The 25,618-nt window shown below is 36.5% G+C and overlaps 1 protein-coding gene across 1 annotated transcript in view; it reads left to right on the forward strand.

Annotated features, from left to right (window-relative positions):
- MSH3 (mutS homolog 3) overlaps window positions 1-25,618 on the forward strand; it is a 96,615-nt gene that overhangs the window by 48,082 nt on the left and 22,915 nt on the right. Inside the window, exons 13-19 of the mRNA XM_030467628.1 lie at window positions 5,636-5,768; window positions 13,898-14,085; window positions 17,118-17,286; window positions 20,718-20,782; window positions 22,110-22,226; window positions 24,319-24,426; window positions 24,884-24,888. Coding sequence (XP_030323488.1) covers window positions 5,636-5,768; window positions 13,898-14,085; window positions 17,118-17,286; window positions 20,718-20,782; window positions 22,110-22,226; window positions 24,319-24,426; window positions 24,884-24,888 — 785 coding nt within the window. The remainder of the gene's footprint in view (window positions 1-5,635; window positions 5,769-13,897; window positions 14,086-17,117; window positions 17,287-20,717; window positions 20,783-22,109; window positions 22,227-24,318; window positions 24,427-24,883; window positions 24,889-25,618) is intronic.

Raw genomic sequence — 25,618 nt, forward strand, 5'->3', positions numbered from 1 at the left:
AATATTAATTCAGAGGTAATCTGGTTGCCTTTTGATTCCATCATCATCCAGAGTAGAAATCAGAAGCTTCTTTTGCAGCACTGGAATAAAACCCATCCATCCTACAGTAGAATTTCATGTACTAAATTTTAATCCCCAAAATAAAGTTTTTATAGCATCAGCACCAATATAAAATGCACAAATGCAGGTTACAGCCTATGCCTGAGATCTCAAAATTGATGTAATCAAGAAAAAAACTGCATCATCATCACATGTATTCATTCATTTTTGCTAGCTGTGTTTTGCTAACATTAAATGCTGTGTCTAACTTCTTACAAATGTAGTAATCAGGCATTTATTCTTGTTGGCTAAAGCAGCTAATGGTTCCCCTTTTTGGCTCAAATAGCTGAAATGTATTGTGTGTGAAAATAAACAAAAGTGCTTGATTACCATTTGTGTATTTTATACATTCTTTTAACAGATGTGATGACAAAGTTTATGGTACTTCTATATTGGTGTTAAGTATTTGAGATGTATTCAGGAGGAATATTGTCTTCTCATTGCTGTGTGTTTATTTAGGGGAAGATTGGACCACTCTGGAGGCGTATGAGACATTAGGACTTTTGACAGTAAATTACCCAAATTACTCCGTTTCTTCTGCATATAGAAAAATAAGTGAACAGGTCCAGAAGGATGTTAATTTTTTTTTTTATTTTGTTTTAGGTTTCATTTAAATTTCACCATGGTAATTAGCATACAACTACTTGTTTGTACTTTTCCATTCTTGCTAATGCTTAAAATTACAGCAGTCACAGCACAATTTAACAGTTCAAGATTTATGCCATAAAATTAGCCAGATTCTAACTTAGCCACTTAAGTTAAAAAGCCATTGATAGACTGGTCCTCTGCTTGCTTGTTACACAGTGGTAATTCTCCCATAGCACTGAGTTTTGATGGCAGTAATTGCTTCTTATGCAGGAGGGTGTTCTAAAGTAGAAAGCCATGTGGCCTTTAACTTGATCAACTCCTATAAAGTCTTTGTGTGAACTGTGTTGTGGAGAAAGATCAAGAAAAATGTGTGAGACAAAATACTAATCAACAGAATTCAGAAAAGCATTTACCTTGTCTGGTCTTTGGAAGTATCCAGTGTCAGGAGGGTGTGAGGAGAGCTGGGTAATGTTATCTCTCCAGAACACTCTCCCAGTCTCCAGCAATTTGCAGTTCACGGACTTGCTCTGTCACAATTGCTACCCATGTGTATCGTGCATTTTCCTAACATTTAAGTAATAAATTTTCTTCCTTTGAGATGCTGTAGTTAGGCGGAAGGTTGGTAATCTTTGATGTAGACACTGTAGTTCATGGAAAGCAACACTTGTTGTTTCATACTCTTTATTATATTTTTTTCAGGTGTGGAGTCCCTGTGACTGGGAGTTTTACATATTGTTGTGATCTCCTTACACATTCAGTAACATTAATTTAGATTTTATTTATTCACTGTACTTGAGCTATGTCCTTCCCATGATATCATACCTTGTGCATTTATCATGTTAGGAGATTTCTCATAAATTTGTATTTATTTATCTTGTATGAGAACAAAACCTTACATGACTGAAAATGTTCTACTGTTCTTATATAGCAGTTATGTTATCAATTTCATGCTTTAAATGTGATGGTATCACATCTATAAATGTTACATTTGCTTCACTTTACAAGAGAGCAGCAGATATATCAGCACACTAGCAAACAGTAAAACAGTGATTAGATTAGTAAGATGTTCAGCAATTGCTTCAGTCAAGTGCATTCATGTCTGCAGCCTCTGCTTTGTCAAAATAATTTAGGTCAGGATTCAAATATTTCACCTATTTTAATTTTCTATACAGTTCACCTATCTGGCAGCAGAGTACAGTGGATTATTTATTTTAATTTCAAGTTTTTTAAAGTTACTACAATAATAGTTAGATTTTGTTGTGTTTAAATACGTTGCAAATTGATTTTAGTGTTGTATTAATGATGCTGTTCTTAGAGAATACAGTAGCAGCAAAGGGATTGCTTTTAGTCAGCTGACTTAGGTTACATTATTTCACAGCAGATTGCTTGGAAAATTGGATAGATCTGGGATTGTTGACACAATTTATACAGATGTGGAAGAATAGGCTATTATTGCACCTGGAGAATTAAGTAGTAGCCAGTTCATAAAATGAGAGACAGTTTCTTAGCATTAGTTGTTGTATTTCTTTGTGTAATGTTAGATTCAAATTTTTTTTCTAGTGATGGAAATTTTCTCCAGATCATGCAGTTTGGAACTGTACATCAAATATATTGAATAACTGTGCAGTGCAGAACAAGTGTCTTTTCAGGTTTTTTAACAACTGTATAGTATAATGTATTTGGGCTCAACAAAATATTTTTTTATTTTAAGTATAAATATTTAAAGTTTAAAACCACACTTTGAAATTAAACCTCTAACTGTTTTCTATAATTGTTTTTCTCTTGCCTTGCTTCCTGCTACACGTGTAGGTTTACATAGCTATTCACTGTACTTATTGGTTTTTGAAATATGAATCCTAGTACGTCATGTTTACAGGTGGAAAAAATGGGTCATGTAATACTGGATGGTGTTTTCCTGACTCTTTCTTATTTGGGGGATTAAAGGAGAAAAACTCTGTGGATGCTTAGTTTTAGATTACTGGAGCTGCGGTAACATAGCCATATGTGAGGGTTATTAAAGTGCAGCCTAAGCTTTGAAGGGAAGAGATTTTTTAATATCTACATATATTTTACATATTACTGTTTGTTTTCAGTTGGCCATATAGATACAATTGTGATATTTAAATTGTCAGTCTTCTGGAACATAATCCTGCCTCTTACACATGATTTTTATAGTATAAATACAGATTGTTTTCTTCTTTAGGTTACCTGTGTTTATAATTTAACAGTTCAGTACTCTGGCAAGCAGTGTGTTCCAGTGTCTCAAGTAAATTAAATAATTCTCCATGAAAATGCAATTGTGGCTGATGAATTTCACTGTAACCATTTTCGAGCTTCAAAGCTGTGTACTTGGGGTGTTTTATTACTTTGTCGCTGATATTAACAGTTCTTAATTTCCTTTCCATTATCCATCTGTAGTTTAGAGTGCCTCACTAATTGATGTTCAAAGCTTAAATCTCTGCTGTCTTGAATGTGCTCTGTGGATGCCAACAGCTTGCTCTTTGGTTATTTGGTTGCATAACATTTAGTAACCCTGCCAGTCTACACCAGCTACGTGCTTGTGCCTCTTAAGGATTGGATTTAGAGCTCAAATGTGTTCTGTGCTGAAAAAAGCCATCGTAGGTCTGACACTACCTGCTCTCTGCTACTGTTGCTTGCAGATTGCCTGCCAGCCCCAGGAGTGACAGAAATGTGTAATTTTGTGTAATTGGCATTGCTGGAGGAGCGGAATAGGGTGAGGAAGGTATTCTTGTGTCCTGCAATAGGGCTCTTAAGCAGGGTCTATGAAGTCTTACATTTCTGTTTTCCTCAGGGCTGTGAAAAAAAACAAAACAGGAGTCCTGTAGGACAGTGGAATATTTTAGGTCTTGTGGTGTGATCAGAGTCTGCTGTCCACTTCAGAGGCAACAGGGGATTCACAAGATGTGCAAGGCCAAGACAGCAGAGAGCAATTCTTACAGTGACTGGAGGAGTGCTCTGGGTAGATGGTGGCACGAGGGGCACTGCCTGGGTGTTTTTACAGCAAGGCTGCTCTGGAAATGAACATGTCTCATTCATGGCATGGGGAGGGGATGGTTTTGCTGTTTCAGTATAAAGCAGTATGCCACTGAAAATTCCTGGTACTTAAATGCTGTTAGGTTTATATGTATCCAAGTGCTCATCCAGTCATGATGTTCTCCCTTTCACATACTGTGTTGTAAATTTCAAAGACTGTAATATTTAGCTATCTTCAGGGCCAGAAGCCTTTGACTGCCAATCTGTTGTAACCTCTGCAACCTGTGGAGCTCCACAGTTCTGTTGATTTCCTTATTAACAGTTGTTAGCAGCTGCAGTGGCTAGTGACATGGCACTTGTGCAAGGAAAGGCATGAGCAAGGCAGGCATTCTTCCCCGGAGTCTTACATTTTAATTGCATCCTTTTTATTCCTCTGTGCTGGCTGAGCTCTAAGTATCTCACTTGTTCATGAAAAGAGATGTGTGTTGGGCTGTTTTTGCCTGGCACACACTTGGCTGGCATGCTAAATGTTGCTATCAAAACACTGCTTTCCTCTTACCCTGCAAGGGTGGACAGAGTTACTCACAGCAGCATGGGGATTTTTGAAATTTCTTGTCTTGAGAGGGCAATGTTGTGATAAGGCTTAGATGTCATTCTGGTAGAAAACACAAGGATCTTTTAAAAAAGTCACTGGGATGTCTCGGGACATAGTGTTTCAGATTTAGCCTTCCTTGCCAGAAACTTTCTGAATGCTGACTAGAGCTTTCCTGTGTGCTGGTACCAGCAGTGTGCCCAGCAGCACATCAGTGGGGTCTCTAGGGAGGCATATGGTCTGCAGCAGATGTTCTGGTTGGGAAATCTCAGCAAATCTGAGCACAGCTTTTGCCTGGTTGCTCTATTTTGTAGTGCACACAGTTACATCTGAGATAAAGCCTGGTTATGGAGGAGCAGCATTGAGAGGAGTCATGCTGCTCAGCTTTGACGCATCTCTTGCACTGCAGTCTTACAGTGGGCTCAAGACCTTCCACTCTCTTTCATTGGACCTGCATTCACTAAAAATGCTTTAGTTCATTTGCTCCCAAAGATAAATTCCTAACTTGTATGTTTTGGATGCACCCATGTACCCATGAGAGAGCAGTATTGAGGCAATGTGGTTGTACAAAAAGCAAAAATGGAGTTTGCATTAGCTCTGCAATCTACAGCCAATTTGTGGATATATTGGAAGCTGTAGCAGTGCCATTAGCAGGAGTGTAAATTGAGGTGAGCCGTGACAGGAGGTTATCCATTTTAAAGCTCTTTTCTGACACTGGCTTTGTAGAATATGATTGCAAGGAAGGTGTAAATAACTGTAGAACTACTTCTTAACACATAAAAAGTGTTTCCTCATTGATTGCCTTAAGTTGTGAAATATGGAGATAAATTTTACAGGTTTTGGGAAAAAAAGGAAGCCAAAATCCTAACATGGTTCTGATTCATGAAATTACTAATTGCTGCTCTGGATCAAAAGCAGGGAGACAAAATGGCAGCCAGTATTTATACCCTGTTGGACAAATGTTTGTTACAGAGAGTTCAAATGTAAACTTCCTCTGCCCTTCCTCCAGGTACTTGTCTGTAAGCTTAGGATTGGATATTCAGGATCCAGTGTTGCTCAGAATTTGTAGCACTAGAAGACCATGAAAACATGGGCAATGAAATGTGTGTTTGGTTGTTTTGAGCATACTGATGGCATAATGAGCTTATATCTAGGATCTTGCCTGCATTTTAAATTAAAGCCCAAGATCCTCCACATTTTGTAATTCTTCTACTTAAGTACTCATGAGAATGGGCTTTAACCAAAGTTTAAAAAATCCTCAACAAAGTAGAATCAAAGTAAATAAAAAAAATCACTAGCTATATGCCTTCCTCTCAGGAAACTCAAGTTTTATTTACTGATCTTGTGACTGTTCTCTTACAGTGAAATAAACGCCCGGCTTGATGCTGTATCTGAAATTCTACTGTCAGAATCCAGTGTGTTTGGTCAGATTCAGAATCTTCTTTGTAAGCTGCCAGATATAGAGAGAGGCCTCTGCAGTGTTTTTCACAAAAAGGTATACTCATAATTACCCTAATTTACTGTTCGCTATTTGGAGTCATTCAGTCTTAATGTACTTCCGTAGTTTTTGAATGTTTGTTAAAACCATTTTCTTCTTTAGCAAGAATGAGGCTGGCATAATGAAGGGATGCAAGTTTATAAAAATTGTTTTTGCCTTATGTTAGAGTATTCCTGTATTTGCTATCATTGATATGCTAATAGAAGAGATGTCTGAGTAGGGTTTTAGAATACATACATAGTATTGCTAATGCTAACAAGAAAAACATCTATGATACCCATGATTTTGTGGCTGGATTCAGTGACATAACATTGCATTTTGTGTGCTTATCCAAAATAACACTTGCAAGTGAAACCATTTGGCTGTTCAAATGAATGTTAACTTGTTTATAAATTGTGTAATTTGGATCTCACTTGCATATTTTAATAAGAATTACTTGTAATGAGACACTGACAATTCTTAGTTGAAGCAGAATAATGTGCTAATAGCACCTGTGCAGTACTTCATGTTCTTTTACTTCATAGTTATATTTAGAAGTTTTGACAGTTTGTTTAAGATAAAGGAATAGGTGGGTGGAAAGAGACCGAAGCTGTAATTTCTTTGGATGGTACAGCACAAAGATTTCCTTTCTCTGAAAATCTGACACTCAGTTATGCTGTAATTTTTAAAGCCCTTATGTATGCAGTGTTAAAAGCACAGAAATATTGAATATTTCACTGAATGGATATGGAGGTCCAGCCCAGCAGTAGTGAAGGTTATGTAACAAGGAAGTATGCACCAACTTCCTATCCTTTGAATAGTACTCTATCCACATGCTACAATTATTCTTTAAGAATAACAAAGATAATTCACTTTTTAATGGTTTAACTAATTTCACATTAAGAGTTAGGTAGTAAAGTTTGTAGGGGCTGATGTGTATTTCAGAAAATCCTGGCAATCCTTTCCACTGCTATTTTTTTTTTTTTTTTTTGTGCTTGTCTGTATCTGCTTCTTAGGTGTCCCTTCCTGTTATAGGGCTGCTTTAGGTGGAACCACTCAGAGGCCCTGGTTTTTAATGTGATTTTTTGAATGATGTGACAATGTAGTTTCTCTTAACAACAGCTACTGTAGTAGGAATATATGCACTTAGTGAATCAGATGTTGGAAAGAAGTTGCTAGAGAGAAGTGCTCCAGCAGAATCCTTAAGAAGGAAAGATACAAGCACACACTTTTCCTGTGACAGATTAGCTTCCCTTGGTAAAAATCTAGTTTTGTTATCCACAGCAGAACTCTGTGGAGGATGCCTAGAGCACTGAAGATCTTCAGGGCTTTGAGGAGATGACCATGTCTCTGGAAGACAATCTGATTTGAATAAAGAATCAAAGGCAGACTCTGGGAAACAGATTCTGCCATCTAGACAGACAGTGAATGTGGAGGCTGAAGAAGGGTCCTTGCAGGGCAGATACATATGCAAGAATACAGTTTAGCTGATTCCTATTTTTTCCTATTTTTTTTCAAATAGTAAACAGTACCATTTCAGTTCCCACTAGGAGCCCTTCCAGTTCTACTAGTTCCAGATGTCCATCTCCCATGTGCTGAAAATTTCATTCTGCAATTTCATTCTCACGAAGCGTCTGTGGGTAGAACACTTCGATGTCTTGACTAAAGGACTGTGCTGTAATACCAGCTTGTTAGTTCAGTCAGCTGCAGGTGAATATGACAAATATTTTATCATTTCAGGCCCTTTAGACACCAGTATTTGGGCAAGTGTTTTTCACAAAGGAAAACCTCTGAAGTGTACAGAGGTGGTTGGCTTCTCTCAGTCATTCCAAACAGTTTTCATTCAAATGGGCCACTGTGGAGCTTTTATTGTACAAGGCACTTTGCACCAGTAACCTCTAAGAGGAGACAGAAAACCCCCAAAACCTAGGGCAAAAAAATGCTGTGGTTTGGAACTGACTTTGCAAACCAAAACATCCTTATGATAGTTCTTTTTTAAAGAATAATTTTTAGTAAGTCTTCTATCTAGAATTTCTATCTGGTAGTATCATTAAAAGTGGCAGATTTTGGTTGAACTCTTCACAAGCTCCCATTACCTGAAACCAGGAAAAAAACATTGCTGATCTACACCTAGGTATGAACAATTTAGAATTAACAGAATTCTAGTAGTGGGAGTTAGGTATTGCCTTGGACTTTGTATTACCAGTTCCAAGTTTGTTCCCAGCCTGGAAAAGTAGTATGGGAAGGGTTAAAGAGACAGGAGCGATGTTACTATTGCTGTGGAGAGTGGAATTAATACAAGTACTGGTTGTTCTTCTCAGTTCCTGCATCTCTAGAACCTGACATCTTGCCAGGCACAAACACTGTCAACATCAGAATGGCTTCTTTGTGCCTTCATGGCAAGAGAAGGATTGCTGGAGGTGAACTGAAAAGAAGCGTTGGCTCAGACAACCGCAAAATAACAGGACAAAATTTAGGCCATTTCTTTTTGTTATCTGCACCTCACGACAGTGGGAATGGCAGGACCCTACTTTTTGGTCTCATTTGAACTGATGACTGCTTAGTTTTGCTTTGGAGTGTACAGAATGGCAAGAGAGCAGTCAAAGACCTGTGCTTGAGGAGGTCTGAAAACCAGTAGAGTGTAAACATGCCCTCAGTCCTTCTAGAAATATGTCCTACAGGGCCATCCTGATGCTGCTTGCTGTTTTCAGGCAGTGTGTTTCAGAAGATAAATATTTATACAGGTTTGTTCCGTAAATGTTTATCTTATTTGTACCCTTTACTCAATAAACATGTTTTGACTAAAGTGGAAATCACCAAAAAGTCGACAGGAATCATGATAACAAATAGTCACTGACTTTACAGAACGCATTAAAGTAAAGCTGTTTTGACTCAACTCCTATACCACGAGTGAACTCAGTAATCAAACCTTGCCAGACTTTGCAGTAAAATGTCATTTCAGTTCTGCTCCCAACTTCATCCATAGGCTGCCCCTCATTAGGAGTTCCTGCAATTAGCTGCAGTTGAGAAAACCCGTTCAGTTCTGAATTGGTCTTCAAAACTTGGTGCCTGCTTACCAGGCTGAGGCTGCTACAAAGGGGATATTTGCTCCTTTGGTGTCTCCAGTGTCCTGGTGGGATTTCCCACGCAGTTTTCAAGTGGATGTTTCACTGCTTCACTCTCATGCTCAGACTCCTCAGAGGAGAAGGGTGCTGCTCAGCTCAGTGCTAGCTGTTAAAAATCTTTCTCATAAGCTTATCAACCAGAATAATGATGAAAATGTGGCTTTCTTTGTGAGGTATGTTTGGTACTTCATTGATTTTTCAGAGGGCTCAGAAAAAAGTTGTATTTCTGATTCTGATCTCTATACCTTTTATATATGCTTAGGAAATTAGTTACTGTTAGCGTAGAATGTTTAAATAAATTCTCCATATAGTATGATGTATTATTGACTTCAGATAATGTATTTTTATTTTTTACATTTTTTATTCTCTGATAAAAGTATGTGCATCTTGTGTATAATATACTTTTAAACTTTTAAAGAATTTGCATCACAGATATTTTTAGATTTGCAATGCTAAGTGCTGATTTGAGCAAATTGTTTCCTATTAAGATGATTAATTTAAATAGTGGGGAAAAGGGGGCATAGTAACCTTAAAATTAAATACCTCATTTTTCCTAAGCCAAAAATAGTATGCTTACTAAACTAAAAGATAGTTATTACAGTTTGAAAGGAGTGATAAATGTATGCTGCATCTCCTGTGTTATAGATTTGAAATCCTTTTAACTTGGCATAGTCAGTGGCTGTCAGCTGGGGGTCTCTGTGGCTGCCTTTTAGATCTGCTGGAAACTATGTCACTAATGCAAACAAAGCTGAAATTGCTTTCAGTGTTGTTAAAAGGCTGTTAGACCTGGCACCTGCTGTGCATCTTTTGTACATTCTTCACAGTGGCAGCCATAGTATTTCCAGTACAGTTTGATAAACTGATGGTCGAAACTATTGTTTGGCATCACTGTAAACTCTGAGGTTATTTATCAGGTGCCAGAGAAGCTGCAGCTATCTTTGACAGCATTTCAAAGTTAGACTTAAAAAATGTCATTGAGTAAGCCTGTGAATGCAAGTAATCCTGCTTTATGTGAACCATTCTTACTGTATTTTAAAAGCTCCTAATTTATAAGAAATTTATATACCTTTTTTTAAAGTTACTTATGAAATAAATGAAATCAGTCGCACTTTAATGAAGCCAAACTAACTGGAGATATTTTTATGTGTCTGTTCCAAATTATTTGTTTAATTAGTAAATAATTTCTGCAGCAGAACCATCAAAATTTAGATGCAAAGTCCCACAGTGTTAATGAAACCAAGCCAGAGGAAACAGTAGTACTTTGTATAAGCACAAAAGGAGTATGCTCACTCTTCTTTTTGGGAATGTTGTGTTTAACAAAGTTATTTCCAGTAAATCTCTCTGAATTTCCCATTCTCCAAAGGTACTGTAGACTGTAGTTCACAGTAGAATCAAATAGGTTTTAACTTACTAGATGATTATTCCAGTGTGTAGGCCATCAGTGCTGCTGTGAGAAGCTTCAGCATGTTTAGTAAGCCATCTTATGAGGATTCTCATTATAAAGTTCAGGATTGTTTATTGTGTCTTTTGTAGTCAACCAAGGTTGTGTTTTCTTTTTTTTCCCTACTGACTCTTTCATAAATGCCACTGCTTCCTCCCCTTATTGAAACATCACCTTCACCAGCCTCACCAACTCTGTTGCAGAACACCTTCAACAAGTGTTCTTACATATGCTTAAAATCTTTTCCCCTTCTGATTCTCATGTAGATAGTGAACTAATTAAGTCTCTATTTGGTTTCTTTTTTTAAACAGTAATTTAACAGCAAACCAAACAAACACCACCTGCTCAACTTATGTATTTCTTACCGTACATATTTGCTCATTTTTCTTTTCTGGACACTGTTCTCCTATGAATCACTTCTTTCTGCCAGGAACCTACTTTGTAATTTTGTGGCAGGGCTTCAGCCTTTGCCTCCCTGAGTACATTTTGTGGTCAAGGGAAGTCTTGCAGAATTTTATTCTTTATCTCCATCAAGGCTGATGCGTCAGATGACTGACGTACTCAGTCATATTATGTATTTTACTTTGAGTGTAAGCTTGGATGTATCATTTGTTTAGTTTTTCAGAGCTTCCCTGTGTGCTTTGAATTCAAATGCTATTGACAGAATTACTGCTTGATTATTTTCTTTTATTTTGTTGTCAGGGCTTTTACATGAATAGGATAAATTTCAGATTATTAGAAAGATGTTGATAAGTTGCAGGAAGTGCAGGGGAGAACTAAAATCTTCCTGAGATTGAATAATGAATTGTCTGTGAAGGAAGATGAAAAGATTATAGTTTGGCTAAATTTATGATTAAAGGAGAACAGAAGGTTTTAGAGATAATTGAAAGGTGTTTACAAAAAAAAAAAAAAAAAAGAAGGGAGTTGAATTAGTGTAATACAGAAGAGTAAAACTAGAGATACTGGAATTAATGTAATGGAAGAGAAATTTATGCTTTCAGATGGAGCTATTACATGATAATACTGTTTTATGAATTATTTTCTGAAATGAAGTGGTAGGAACATAGTTTCTTGGAATATAAGCACCCAAGAACAAACAAAAAAAATTATTATAGAAAAACTTATTTTCAGGGAAACCACTTAATGGGGCTTTTCTATCCCTAATTTTCAGGTATCTGACACAAAGGTGAAATTAGGTTTTCCAGAAACATTAAGAATCTAACCTCTGTAGCCTTCCTGAATGTCACGAAATACCATGGCTGAATTGCATGTTCCTGTAATCAAGTATCTACAAACCTTGCCTGTTTTGGTATGACAAGTTCAGTTCTTCAGCACGGAGTCAGGTTAGCTGGAGATTAGCTGACAGATACTGACTTTCTGGTTGCTGCAATTACATTTATGTGCTCATGACTGAATAGCTTTTAAATGGCTGGCAATTATTCTTGGATTTTGGTTTAATATTGACTTTCTGCTAGAGCAAATCAGTGAACAAAGCTATTAACTGTATAAATTATTTTTTAAATTATTGTCAGTCACTTAAAACTTCCAGTGTCTGTAGTAGATTGCCAAGGCTGTAGGTTTATACTTATTCTGTGTTTACTCTGCACAGACACATGTACTCTGCATGTCACACAGTACTGACATGTATTTAACGAGAAGAGGGCTAGGACTGTAGCTAGAGTTTACCTTAATTTATTTTTTGTATTTTTCAGATGGTTGCATTCAGGTAGTCTTCAGAACCGGGTAGTAGGCATTACAAAGCAAACTTATTTTAGGTTTTACATATATGAGGAGGAAGAGGAAATGTTCCCTTCCATCCCCACATTTCTGTTAATATTTGCTTCCATGTTTTGGTACAGTTGTGAGAAGTAACTATAGTGTAATAGATGAGAGAGTTGTCTTAGTTCTTGCATAAGGATATGGGAAGGAGGCAGAAGCAAAAGTTGACCTATGGGGAGAAGGGATCACAAAATAAAAAGGTAGATACGTTTTATGAAACAGTGATTCACTGATGCCTATATATTCTGTAGTCAGTCTTGTGCCAATCACCACAAAATACTGACCAGAAATTAAATTCTAGACTGTATGTTGCCTGCATAGGAGAGAGAAGTATGTAGGGAGAGAAGGATGCAACAACTGTGGCATACAAAGAGTATTATAATGGAAGCATTCAGTATATCCTATCCCATTCCTTGCATCCTCAAGTGAGGAAAATTAGCTGGTTTTTTTCAGTGTTGCCAGTTGATCCATGGGAGAAGCTCAGAAGGATGAAGAAGAAATGTTTCTTCAGATCAGTAAAATATGAAAAAATATCAGCATAATGATTTATAGACTTTTTTCAAAACTTCTGAAATGAAAATATTCAGGAATACCACTGAATTCATCTGGATTTGAAGGCATCAAGTATCTCACAGGACCAGGTTTCCATTTGGTATGCAAATATACAGGTGGGGTATGAGTGCCTTAGGTAACTGAGCATTGGGTGGGATGACTGACTGGGGAGATGAGGAGTGTGGCAGGAGGCAGATTGTTTTGTTAGAGTTGTTAACTGTTTGCAAAGTCCTGACCCTGACCACTTATTCTTGGAAATGAGCTAAACATAACAGACCATGCTGAGGCTGAGGAGTGTCTAGGATCTAACAGTAAAATATTTAAGTATCAGAGGCATCAGAGGTAACCTTAATGGTGAAAAAAAGGAAAGAGAGATTAGTTTCTCTTTTACAAGTCTCTGCTTCTGGTGAGGAGCTGCTTGACACAGTGCGTATCATGAAGCTAGCTCTGAAAGTCATCTGTGCTACTGACTCCAATCTGGGAGATTCCCTTTCAGTGGTATCAGGCTAGCTGCCTGAAAGACAGAAAAATCTATTTCATGACTCTTCAGTTAAGAAGCTCTTCAGTTAAGCTGAAGTCTTTGAAAAACAAAGACTGTGTTAATGTGTTCTATGTCTTCTTGTCACGTAGACCTGGTTGTAACCAGCCAGAGCATGAAGCTGGCAATGACTGCAAACAAGTTTTCTCTTTCTGGTTGGCTAATTTTTTTTTCTTTTTGGTTGTTTGGTTGGGGCTTTTTTTGCAGTTTTTTTTCTGGTAGTGTTTGGTTTTGGTTTTGTTGGGTTTTTTTTTCCCCCCTATGTGTGTTTTTCCATAGTTACCCTCTCTTTGCTTGATCTTGTCTTTCCTAAGCACCTCATGCCAAAATAGCCTGGAAATGCACATAAATGCAGAAACCCATATGGACAAGTTGTGGGACTCATGATATCACTCAACCTGCTTTTTTTCTGCTTGCACACTACTTGCTCATTTTTTCTGCTATTTCTTTCTTTCTCTACTGCGTATGTGCTACGTATCCCCATCCAGTGACAGGAATAATGGAGATGAGCTCTTGACTGATTTCTAACAATGGTAAAAGAAAAAAAAATCAATTATTAATCATGTGTTAACCTTGTGAATGTGATAAAAGTGTTCAGTTTTGTTACAGCTGGCATTTTGTCTCAGTTTCAAAATGCAGAAAACACTGTTATATTTAATGATTTAATTTAATTTAATCATTGTAATGATTTAGACATTCCTTCCCTTCTCAGTGCTCAACCCAAGAGTTTTTCTTGATAGTAAGCACCCTATCTCGTCTGGACTTGGAAATTCAAGCTCTTGTTCCAGTCATAAATTCTCATGTGAAAACTCATATATTGAAAAATGCACTGCTGGAAATCCCAGAACTTCTGTCCCCAGTGAAACATTATTTAAAGATCCTTAATGAAGAAGCAGCTAAGTAAGTAAACAGATGCATCTTCTGTGCCTCATAAGCTTTCTGACTAAATGAATTCAGTTCTGTGAATTATGCATCTTGTTTTGCTACACCTTGGCTTTATATTTTTGGTTTTATATTAGTATATGTACAGGTTGCTTATAGTTAAAGCAAAGGTTGTGATTTCTACAGGGTTTTTTTTTTTTAATTAAACTAACTGAGCAAGGATTTTGCATAGTGGGTACTTGTCTTAGGCTGGATAATTTTTTGAAAGGTTTTCATCTGTTTTGGGGAGTTAATTTAGAGCAAAGAATGTTTGCTTATGTTCTTTTGTTGAACAAAACCTTTTAAACTATTTTTATAAACAGAGAAGCTACTCCTTTTGAAGAGAAACTTGAGCTTTATCACAGTGGCTGATCTGCTGTCAGGAATATGCTGTTTACTGTTTTTGTGAAAATTCATCAAACCTTTGAGTAGATCTCTTCATGTTCTCATGGATGACTGAAAACATTAAGTTTAATAGCTCTGAATATTCTACATAGTCCATGTGATTTGCATTCCCTCAGAACATTTCTAGGGTTGATACCCTGTTGATGGACTCCCTAGAAACAATAACTAAGAGGTGGGGTGAAAGTAAGAAAGTATCTCCCCATTTTGGCTTAGTTTTGTCTGTTGTTGGTCCAAGAAAAAAAACGGTAGAAAAAGGATGAAGATGCTAACTTGCTCTGAATATGCATTTTAAGGCAGGTGTTTTTAAATAATGTTTTTTACTGATCATTCTGAAGAACTGCCACCTCCCTTGTTAGCCCTATATCCTAGTTTTAACCATTAGAAGAAGAAAGCAGGAGGCTTAAGATGCAGAATAATAAAGAATAATAAAGAAAGAATAATAAAGAAAGAGCATGAATTCAGTAAGGGAAGGATGTGTAAAAATGTCTCATGTGACAGGTTTTAGGAGTAATACTTTGTGACCAGTAAAATCATTGTCTTTCAGAAAAAAAGCAGTATAAAAGCTTATAAAAAATGTTCTGTCATGGTGCTAGGCACTGAGACAGTCTGGCTTTCATGGCCAGGCTTTCTGAGCACTTGCTTTTGCAGGTTTTTGACCTCCTTTCAGTGTAGTTATTCTTGACACAACGTGTTAAGAGGACATTCTGAACACAAAATGAGTATCACCCAAATCAATCTAAAGTTCCCTGCTGCAAGCAAGTTTCATTTAACTTTGAACATTTCCATACGTGTAATACTATGAGATGTGTTTGACTGTGGTATAATTAGAAATTCTTTGATGAAGGATATAAGTTAATGTGTAGTTACATTGGGGCAGCATATCTTGATCATTTACTCTCTAAACACAATAAAAATAAACATGCAATTATTTGTAAAATTTCAGTTGTCTTTATCCAAATGAGATTTAAAATTAAAGGAACTTAAGAATTAAAGCCTAGAACTTGATTTACTTCTGAATTAGGGACATATGCAAGGTATATAAATTTAGAGTTGGGAAAGGTAGAAACACTTGCTATACTATGTCATATGTTACTTTTGTTATGGGGAGTGAAATCCTGTATAGTTTTTCAAAAGTATCCCTCCAGGGATGTTTAAGATTTTGGGTTTTATCTTTTTCTTTTTAATCTGTCAACTTTGAAATTTTTGGTAGGCATCACATAGCAGTGATGGTCTTCACATTCAGGTGCTGGCTACTAGCAATCATTTTCCATTTCATTCCCATAGAAACAGGTTGAATAAGCACAAAATAATTTCTAAAAATTAGTATTGTATTTTAAAATGGCGTTTTTACTGTCACTTGTATAATAACTATATAATCCATTTAATGTAAAATCAAAACCCATCTTTGTTTTACCGGTCTGGCCAGTGGCTCTAGTTGTAATTTCTTTCCCAAGCAAAGGGAAATAAAGGGAAATTTCTTTCCCAAAGCAAAGGGACATTGGAATAGGTAGAATATTAGACTTTTTATTACTTCTATTTTTTATTACTTTCAGTTTGCTAATTACTTGGTCTCCAAATATTAGATTTCATGGTAATTATGTAATTAACCGGTGCAGTTTTATAGTTGTTCTAAAATGCAAATGTAGATTCCAATTAACTTAGGGCTGATTGCACTACTTTTTATTGTTTGCCTGATACTTATTAGGATAAGTTAAATTTTTGTTATTTTTTATGACAGTCATATTTTCAATAGCTTGTTGATCTTTCCAATTTTAAACATTTGAATGGCATTGTCTTTTTCAGGTTTCAGTCTTGAGCTGAGCTAGTGCAGGTGAAACAATTCTTTTGTGACAACAAGAATAGGAAAAAGTAGTGCTGTGCATTTGTTAAAAAATACTCTGGTTAATCTTTTTTTAAGGAAAGGCAGGAGTTATTCTGAAAAACAGCTGATGACATTCTGCTTTGATGAAGGCTTTGTGGGAGGGATTTTTCTTTGCAATCTTCATTAAAGTCTGCCCCAATTTGTCCAAGTTCTAAATATGCCAAAAGTCTTTGTTCATATTATGCAGAAATTAAATAGAGCTTCACACTTCATTGTGATAAAGATGTTGTTGGCACTGGGGATGCTCCAGGTTTGGGCAGCAATTGCATTCCAAAATTACAGATTGAGACAGAAGGTAATGGTCTTTCTGGTGCTTTCTTTTCTTGCTTTGCTCAATGGAGGAAGAACTAACAGAAAGCTGCAGGATGCACATTTAGAGATGGCAAGAAACCCAAGTCAACAGAGTTTGGTATAGAAGAATGAGCATAATGGGAGTAGAAAGGAAGAGGAATAGATTGGGTTTGAATGCATTGGGGGTAGGGGTATCTTGGTGTAGCCTCTGAGAGTTTGTATACAAAGTGCATTGTTTCTGTAGTGTAAATTTAGCTCTGACTAAATATGCTGAACAACAACAAATTAACAGAAAAGTTTTATTTCTGGGGAATAAAGGGACTGTTAAAAAAAAAAAAAATGAGACTAACATAAAAATACAGACACAGCTCTTGGAATCAGGGAATTTATGTTTGGTTTTAACATTATTTTTTCTTACACTTCTTATGGATAGGACTGGAGATAAAACACAGTTGTTCAAGGATCTCACAGACTTTCCTGTCATCAGAAAGAAAAAGGAAGAGATCCTGGATGTGCTTTCTAAAATCCAACTGCATCTGCTGGTCATTCGTAAACAGATTAAGAATCCTTCTGCAGAGTATGTTACAGTTTCTGGTCATGAGGTAATATGGTATCTATTATGTATGACTGTACCCTTACTTGTCTAGAAAATAGCTTGAAAGTTAGATTTAACTAGAAATCTCTTCATTTGTTATGATGCTTGATAAGGTCATTTCTATATAATCTTTTGTACAGCTTTGGAGAACAGCTTTGTGACAGTGTCACTTTTTTTTGGTTAAGTCAGTTCCTTTAGTGATGTAAATAACAAAAACACATTAGTGCAGTTGGGTTTGCTTTAGTAGTGCTTTGCTTTTCTATATATGTAAAGACACTGGCATACTTCCAAGGTTAATTATGTGGCTATTAACTGCTGAAATATTCTCAGAGAACCAGGAAGCAAAGCATTAGGTTAATTTGAAGAATGGTGAAATGATTTGTCAGTACTGATTAATCCTGTAATTTGAAAGATTGGAGGGAAGAGGAACAGTACAAAAGAATGATAATGTTATTTTGAATCTTAAAAATCATGGTTGTGGATTGGAGCTTTTTTTTGCTAGATGCTGTGCAAGTGTGGGCAGGCCATGCTCCAGCAAACAGAGAAGTTCAGTGCAAAAAGAAAGAGATGACAGATTGTGCCATATTTGTGGGTGAACTTAAAGGAGCAGTGAGATAGCACTGTTCAGCATTGTCTTTTAAGAACTGAGATTAGGAAGGCTGGGGAAAACTCCACAGAAAACTGGAAAGAGAAAGGAGTTAGGAAACTGAGTAGGGATTGGGAGTGAAAGAGATGAACCTGAGGACAATGAGGGAAGGAGCTGGAAACAGCTCCCTGTCACATCAAGGACCTAGAAAGCCAAGAAGGACCCAGAGGAGACAGAGACAGGCAATGCTGTGAGAATGTGAAAACAGATGAATTAGAGAGTGCAGCATTTAATAAAGACCTCAGGTGGATTGTGGTTTTTTTATGGTAAATTTGAGAAAAGGAAACATGGATAGAGTTGAGTCAGCTGTTGGAATGGATGGTGAAGTCTAAGAGGAAATGTGTATTTGAGTGTATTTGAGTATTGTGTGAGAGCAGCCAGGATTTGAAAGGTTTCTCTCAGAGGGGCTGGTTTCAGAGGTGGGTGATATCCTGTGTGTGGAGGAGAGAAGAATTGATCAAAGGAGAGCATCTGAGGATGTAGTCAGATGCAAACTGGAGAGGAGAGTTTCAGAGCCACCAGTCACTACACACACATTTAAATGAGAAGGCCTTTATAGCAGATGATTGCTCAGAAACCATTGCACACAAAGAGATCTATCTTAGTAAATTCAAGAGAAGAGCTGCAGAGGTTACTGATGTCCATTATGTAATTACATCTGATACAGGTGTTTCAGAGACCTCAAAAGAGGCAGTAGAGGAAAGGTTAGAGAAGGTGCTCAGTGACAAAAGGAAAGCCACTAAATGGAAGGAATGGAAAAGAAATTGTATGGGAAGGGCAGGGCCTAGGCATAACAAGACTTGCTTTGAGGTGAGCTATTTCTTTCTCAGATTTGTGCGTGATATTTTTTCTTATTTTAGTATTTTAATAGATGTAGTATACAAACACTTATTCGCTAGTTCTGGAAGAGAGAGAATTTACCAGGAAACCTTTTCTGTATGTCTCCTCACTGTGAATATCTGTTCAAGGAACAAGCCTTCTTGGAAGGAGAAAGAAAAAACACACCAAACAAAACAAAAAAAAAACAAACCAACCAAACAAGAAAAAAACAAACAAACAAAAAAACAAAAACAAAAAAACCCCACCAAACAAAACCAAAACCAAAGCAATCCCCAAACCTATGATTATGAATACCTGGTCTGATTTTCATTCAAACTGAATTAACTTACATTTGTTAAGCTTCTGTTAGAGTTCTGAAGATCCAGTTGACACATACCTTTTCCAAAGAACAAGGTTACACCCAGGTAATCCTTTGTTTCCATAATGTGCATTAAACAGGACAGAAAGATGTCCAGATAGCTATAACATTGCTGTTTCTTTCAGGCAGGATTTAGGGAGAATTTGCTATATCTGGCAAATGCTTTCTGCCAGCATGGTATAAGCAGTGCTTTGGGTCCACTTTATTTAATACTACACTTATTTATCTAATAAGGCTAAGAATTAAAGGATGAAAAGCAAATGCTTTTATTGTTTGGAAAAAGATTGCAACCTCTTTGCTTGTTTCTCACTCACCACACAAACAAACCAGGCAATTGAAGTGGGTGCTTTAATTTATGTTGTCTGGAGCTCAGTTAGTGATCCAGGATAGACACAAACTTGGTGTTATCTTCTGTCATCTCTTCGTAAACACAGTATCTTTAATTGCTTTGAGATTAACTTCAGAAAAATGGTAATACCAGCACATCAGCAGTGCCACTGGTGGTAGCGCAGTCGGCTCAGTTTTAAATCTTTGCAGATCTCTGCTTTAGCCCATTTTTAGTCTTTCTGTGTTGTGGGTATTAAGCAGCTTAAGAATTTCTCTATTGCAAAGTATCTTCAATATGTCTTAGGTAAATTAAGAACTAGTGCACTATGTCCTTACTAATGTCTTGTGCTCGTGTTAGGATTATTTTTCTTGTTTGTCCTTGAAGGTGCTTGCTGTCTGTTCTGGGGAGGTGTGGAAAGTTTAATCAAAATCATACTAACTGTAATGAAAAAGCTTTCTCAGAGTCTTGTGATTTTCATAAAGGTGATCAGATTCTGGGTTAGTCTATTCTTTCCTAGAAATTAATTTTCCATCTGAATTCTTTTATTTGGCAAAGCCTCAGTTCTTTCACATTTAGGACCCTAGGCTAGTGTATAAAGATAATTGACATAAATCCTATAAAATACTGCAATAAATACATTGTGTAAAATCCGCTACACTGAGACTCTTGCTATTACTGTTGGTTTCTTCCCTATTTCTTCCCTTCTGACTCCAACTTGTTACAAACTTGAAGCAAAGCATACAGAGGTAGCATTTGAGATTTTGAGCTCTTATCTGTGAAATCTTGTAGGTAACTGTGGCTCAGTATCAATCACTGATCCTTAGGCATGAGGGCACATCTTGCTGATAAGGAGTAGACTCAGTACAGTTGGTATATAGTATGTAGAGTCCATCTAAATGCTGAATTCTCTGCAAGACCTTGTCAAGATCAGGTAAGCAAGACTCACTAGCTTTTGGTCTGGTTTTGGCTTGGTAAGGGGGAGGTGAAGAGCTCACGTTAGTAGGTGGAGGAATAGAAGAGCAGAGGCAAGCAAGATGGTAGAGCACAGGAACAGATCAGATTAGAAGTTGCTCTTTCTGCAAAAAAAAAAAGTGTGTGTGTGTGTCATAACTCCCTTCTGAGGAGAAAATAACATTAGCTTTTGGTCTACTCGGGCTCTTCAGGCTGAATATGTTTTTTCTGTGATGCATGCAGATTTCTTGATGAGTTATTATTATAATCTTACTAAATTCCCGTTATATTTAAAACTACATTTGTTTGTTTTAGTTTATGATAGAGGTCAAGAATTCCCATAAATCATCTGTACCATCTGATTGGGTTATGATTAGCAGGTATGTAAAATGTCCTTGAGATAGCTCTGTTTTAGTATATAAGTAAAAAGAGTATTTCAGTGTTGCAATTGATCATGTTCATAGTGTCATTGCTCCTTGTGTTTATTTGTGGTTTCTTTCTTAAACTGAAAACCATCTAACCAAAACTATTATGATAACTTATTGCCATAAGTTTTGTTTAAAAAAAAACAAAACCAAACTGAAAAACTAGAGGTCTTAAAAGGCTTGTGTTTTCATGATAGATCCTTAGTGCACTGTGTTACCTGTTTAATCTTTCAAAGTACATGTACTGGTATCAAAATTATGGTCTTGATTTAGTTATGCCTGTAGTTTGCAAATATGAATGTTTCATAACATTTTTGGTCTTATTTATTCTGAAAGGTAAAGGTAGATATGGCAAATCTGTGCATCTCAGTTAACCTAGCTTCTTTAAAATGCAATTTTACTATTTATGCAGACAGGCTTTGATTTCTTTTTTGCTTTGCCCTGGGTTAGCAGGGCATAGTAGATGCCTACTTTAGGCATAAATAGATGATACTTTGGGATACTTTTTTCCAGTAAGTGAAACTGAAATGGAATGAATTAGTTGCTGTTTCTTTTTTTTTTTTTCTTTTCAGTAATTTACTTTATTATTTGAAGAGGTTGAGTACCTTAAGGTTACAATGTGTGAGCACAGACATCTCTCACCACAAATATGCATAATGAAGATGAAATCTCCAGTGATATTCTATTCACTATGCAAGAATTCAGTACTAAAAGTGCACAGATTAGAAAGAATTAAGATGATGAAGAACAAATTACAGCTAATCTGGATTTTGTAAAAGAATGACTGGGAGTGCCAAAATAAATCCTTAATGAAAATGCATAAATAAATGCCAAGTTTCCCTAATGGAAGCTCTCACCCAGGCAAGATAGTCTTGTTTTTACTAAGTTTTTTCATATTTTTCAGTAAATTTTCCTCTTGAAAGCAAAATACTCTTTTTGAAGTATATAGTATATGGAGTCAGTCATAGAAGAGTCACCCATTTGTGCTGTGTATTGCTGAACAGAATTTTGTGAAATACATAAATTTCAGTGATAAACACTACATTTTGAAATGTTCTTTCACGATGTTTTTTGAATGAGCTGCAGTGCAGTAACCGGTCACTTTATTCACAATTAAGATCAGTGGAATCAACAGAGTTTGGTACAATACATGAACAATTTTTTTAACATACGTTTTCAACACTCATGAGAGTAAAAAAACTGGTCCAATTTTGCACGTAAATGGTGTAACTGTTAGCTTAGTAACCTTGATTTCCTATTTGGCTTTTCTCTTGTCTTCCAGCACAAAAGCTGTCAGCCGTTTCCACTCTCCTTTTATTATAGAAAATTACAGACATCTGAATCAGCTCCGGGAGCAGCTAGTCCTTGACTGCAGTGCTGAATGGCTAAATTTTTTAGAGTGAGTTTACAAAGTAGAGTCAGTTTTTATAATTTTATTTTATTTATTTAATTTTTGCTGTAATGACAGAAAAAGAAAGATGTTTATCTAAAAAAACAGTGGATGATTCGGTATTTATTAATAGTAAATTAAAATATTAAAGCATTTTGGGGGCAAGACCATACAGAGATGAGCAATGAAGTCTCTAGATTTTAAAATTCTTCTGAAAATATGCTATTACATATATAAAGTAGCTCTGAAAATGTGAAACTAATATCACAGCATTAAGAACCTGGAAATACAACAGACTAAATGAGTGAACTTGGATCTAGCAGTTATACTATTGAAGTAAAATGTAAGCAAGATCAAAAAAGAATTTATTATACAAGCTGACTAAATTAAATTTTAATATAAATTGAAATAGAGTATGTCTTCACCGTTAAGTGTGCCATTACTAAAAATAATAAAATAAGTCAAATTGCAGCTTCATGTACAGTTTTTGAGTTAGGAATGTTCAGGGTGCTTTGGCAGCTGCTTGGGTGAGTATGATTCTCCATAGCTCTGTATTCTGTGTGCTAACCCTGTGACTGACTATGAGTCTCTTTGCTAGAAAATAATTGGATTTTGCATGGAAATCTGTTTGTCTCAGATCAGAGTTTTGAACCATAGAATAGTCTGGCTTGGAAGGGACCTCTAGTCCAACACCCCTGCAGCAAGCAGGGACACCCTAATGTAGGTCAGGTTGCTCAGAGCCTCATCAAGCCTCACCTTGAATATGTCCAAGGATGAGGCTTCATCTGCCTCCTTGGGCAACCTCTTCCATTTTTCCACCACCGTCATGGTAAAGAACTTTTTCCTGACGTCCAGTCTAAATCTACTCTTCTCTAATTTAAATGGAGTTGTTTGACTGTTTAGCCAAAAAATGTTTAGGATGGGAGTTTAAAACATATTTCTCAAACTTCTGAATGGCTTTGATATTGCAGGTGTCTTGTTATAAGTTATATTTTTACTTCCATGAATTACAGACCTACTAAAATAATTCTTTATGGCATTCTGTGATAATTGGCTCTCTTAAGTGTGCTTTTTTCCCCTCTGCAATAACTTCTTCTTGAAGTTGTTTCACTGGACATAACTGATGCCAGGGTTTGTCTCCTAGCATGAACCTAGCAATTCTGCATATTTGGTAGAAAAGAGAAAAACATTGCATTTGCAGTACTATAAAAATAGTTCTGTTAAATACTTTTGTCACTGTATTAGCCATGTCAACTTAAGTAGACCTAACTTAGATCTGCTGCTTTTCGTGTTCACTTAGCTGTTTTCAATAGTTATATATTTCAATAATTTTATGCTGAAAACATATATTGTATGTTTTCAATAGTTATATGATAGTAGCATATGACAAGACCTCTGTGTAGGAAAGTGCTCTTCTTCCCCATGCGTTCAGCTATTCATCTGTTTTATTTAGTTATTATATTTTTTCCCATACTGTTTTCATATTCCATGTTGCATCTTTGAGACCAGATGGTAAAAAAAAATAAGAGTTTCTTTAGGACTAAGACAATGAACTTTACTGACAGTACTGTTATCTTGGTAACGTTACTGTTCTACTGGGGAGAGCAATACCACAACTGGAAAATGAGTTCTTGAATGAGTTCTGCTGGAGATAACATTTTTTATTGAAATTGTAAATAACTCCTATGTTCAGGCACTTCTCAAATTATTATTATTTTTTTTTTGATTGCAGCTTGTGGTTGTAATGAATTGGCATTTGGGATTCAGTTGCCACTATGATAAATGGTGGTATTTTTTTAGGCCTTATTTAGACAGCAGGGATCAACTGGAAACCCTCTATATGCTGTCTAATAAATTCCATTTTGCCTGCCTTTTTGTGCTTAAAAATAATTCACTTTTAGAACGGGAGCATGAAGTCTGTCTTGATTAAGATTGTGTCCTCGTATTGTAAGTTAATACACTGTTGGGAGACTTGAATTCAGAGTAATTTGAAGACCATAGGAGCCCTGTGAGAAGCATGGAGTATATTTTGACAGTGCATTTGTGTCTGTGTAATTTTTTTTTCCCCTTCCCCCTCTTATTTTTCCCTGTTTTGGAACAGCCATTTCAGTAAACATTATCACCCTGTGTCTAAAGCGATTGGTCACCTAGCAACTATCGACTGTCTGTTCTCATTGGCCCAGGTGGCTAAACAAGGAGACTACTGCAGGTAATAAATTTTTAATTTTTATTTAAGATTTTAAAGGGAATTAAGTACAGTATTTAAAATAAATTAGATTTTAATGTGTGTACTATGATAGAATGCATTACTGGAATTGTTTACAGTGGTTTCAACTTAATCTGATTTTGCAGTGCAGCGCTTCTGGGCTTAATGCAAATCTGTAAACATTGGAGTTCAAATTAGACATCTGATGTTTGTCTGCCTGTTGTCTGACTTGAGTCTAGTAGACTAGTTTGACCTAAGATCTAGTAGATACCTTATGTATATAACAAAATTATGTTGGAATTTGCATGGAAATTTTTTTTCTCTTCCTTAGCATGTTCCGAATATAAGTCTTCCTAATGTATAAGATTTTAAGTGGGGTATGTTTCAAAGCTGTATTTCAGGTAAAAGTAAGTAAAGAGTAGCGCTATCTTAAGACCAGTGATGATGCCTCACATTTTAGCTCTGGTGAGTGGGTCACTTCCATTTGCTTAAGACCCGTAGATTTACATTGGGCATCACAGCCTCTGGTCCTGGTGGTGCTAAAGCTATTCCCCTTGCTTTCTGCAAAGGGGAGATACGAAGCCTCAAGTCCTGCTTAGGTCTTCCACTCCCTCACAGGTCCACATCTCTTGCTCCCACAGAGAGATAGTCAGTCTCAGTGGAGTGCCTTTTTCCATGCTCTGGGGTCTCTGTCCTCAGACTGGCACTCACTGAGCCATCACTGCTTCAACTTGCTAAATGCTGGGCTCTGTTTCTGGGGTTTAGTGTAGGCACCCTTCCAAGGGCTCTTGGTTTCCAATCCTCAGCCATTCCCCATGGCAGACATTCTACATACTCTTTTTTAAAAAGTGCTCTGTGTAACTTTTAAAATTTTGTCATTGTGGATCTGTGTTGCACTTGCTTGGACAATTTCTTAGGAATAACCATAAGAATTAGTAACATGTGAGACTTATGGAAACACAGCAAATCATGTACTGAAAGTACGAGGATGAAGGGAAATCCATTTAGGTATGCTTCTGTTTTTGTATAGTGTATGGGGAATATTGGTCACTTCTGAGCTCTTGGGATCTTGTGTGTCTCTATCAAAATCTCTTGGAAAGTAATTGCCCTCTTATTTCTATATACTTAAATAAGAAAAAGTGAAATCTGATCAGTTCACTGTGTGGAGTTTAAATAATTCACTGAATTTTGAAGA

This window comes from Calypte anna, chromosome Z, assembly GCF_003957555.1.
Source record: "Calypte anna isolate BGI_N300 chromosome Z, bCalAnn1_v1.p, whole genome shotgun sequence".
Classification (NCBI taxonomy): domain Eukaryota; kingdom Metazoa; phylum Chordata; class Aves; order Apodiformes; family Trochilidae; genus Calypte; species Calypte anna.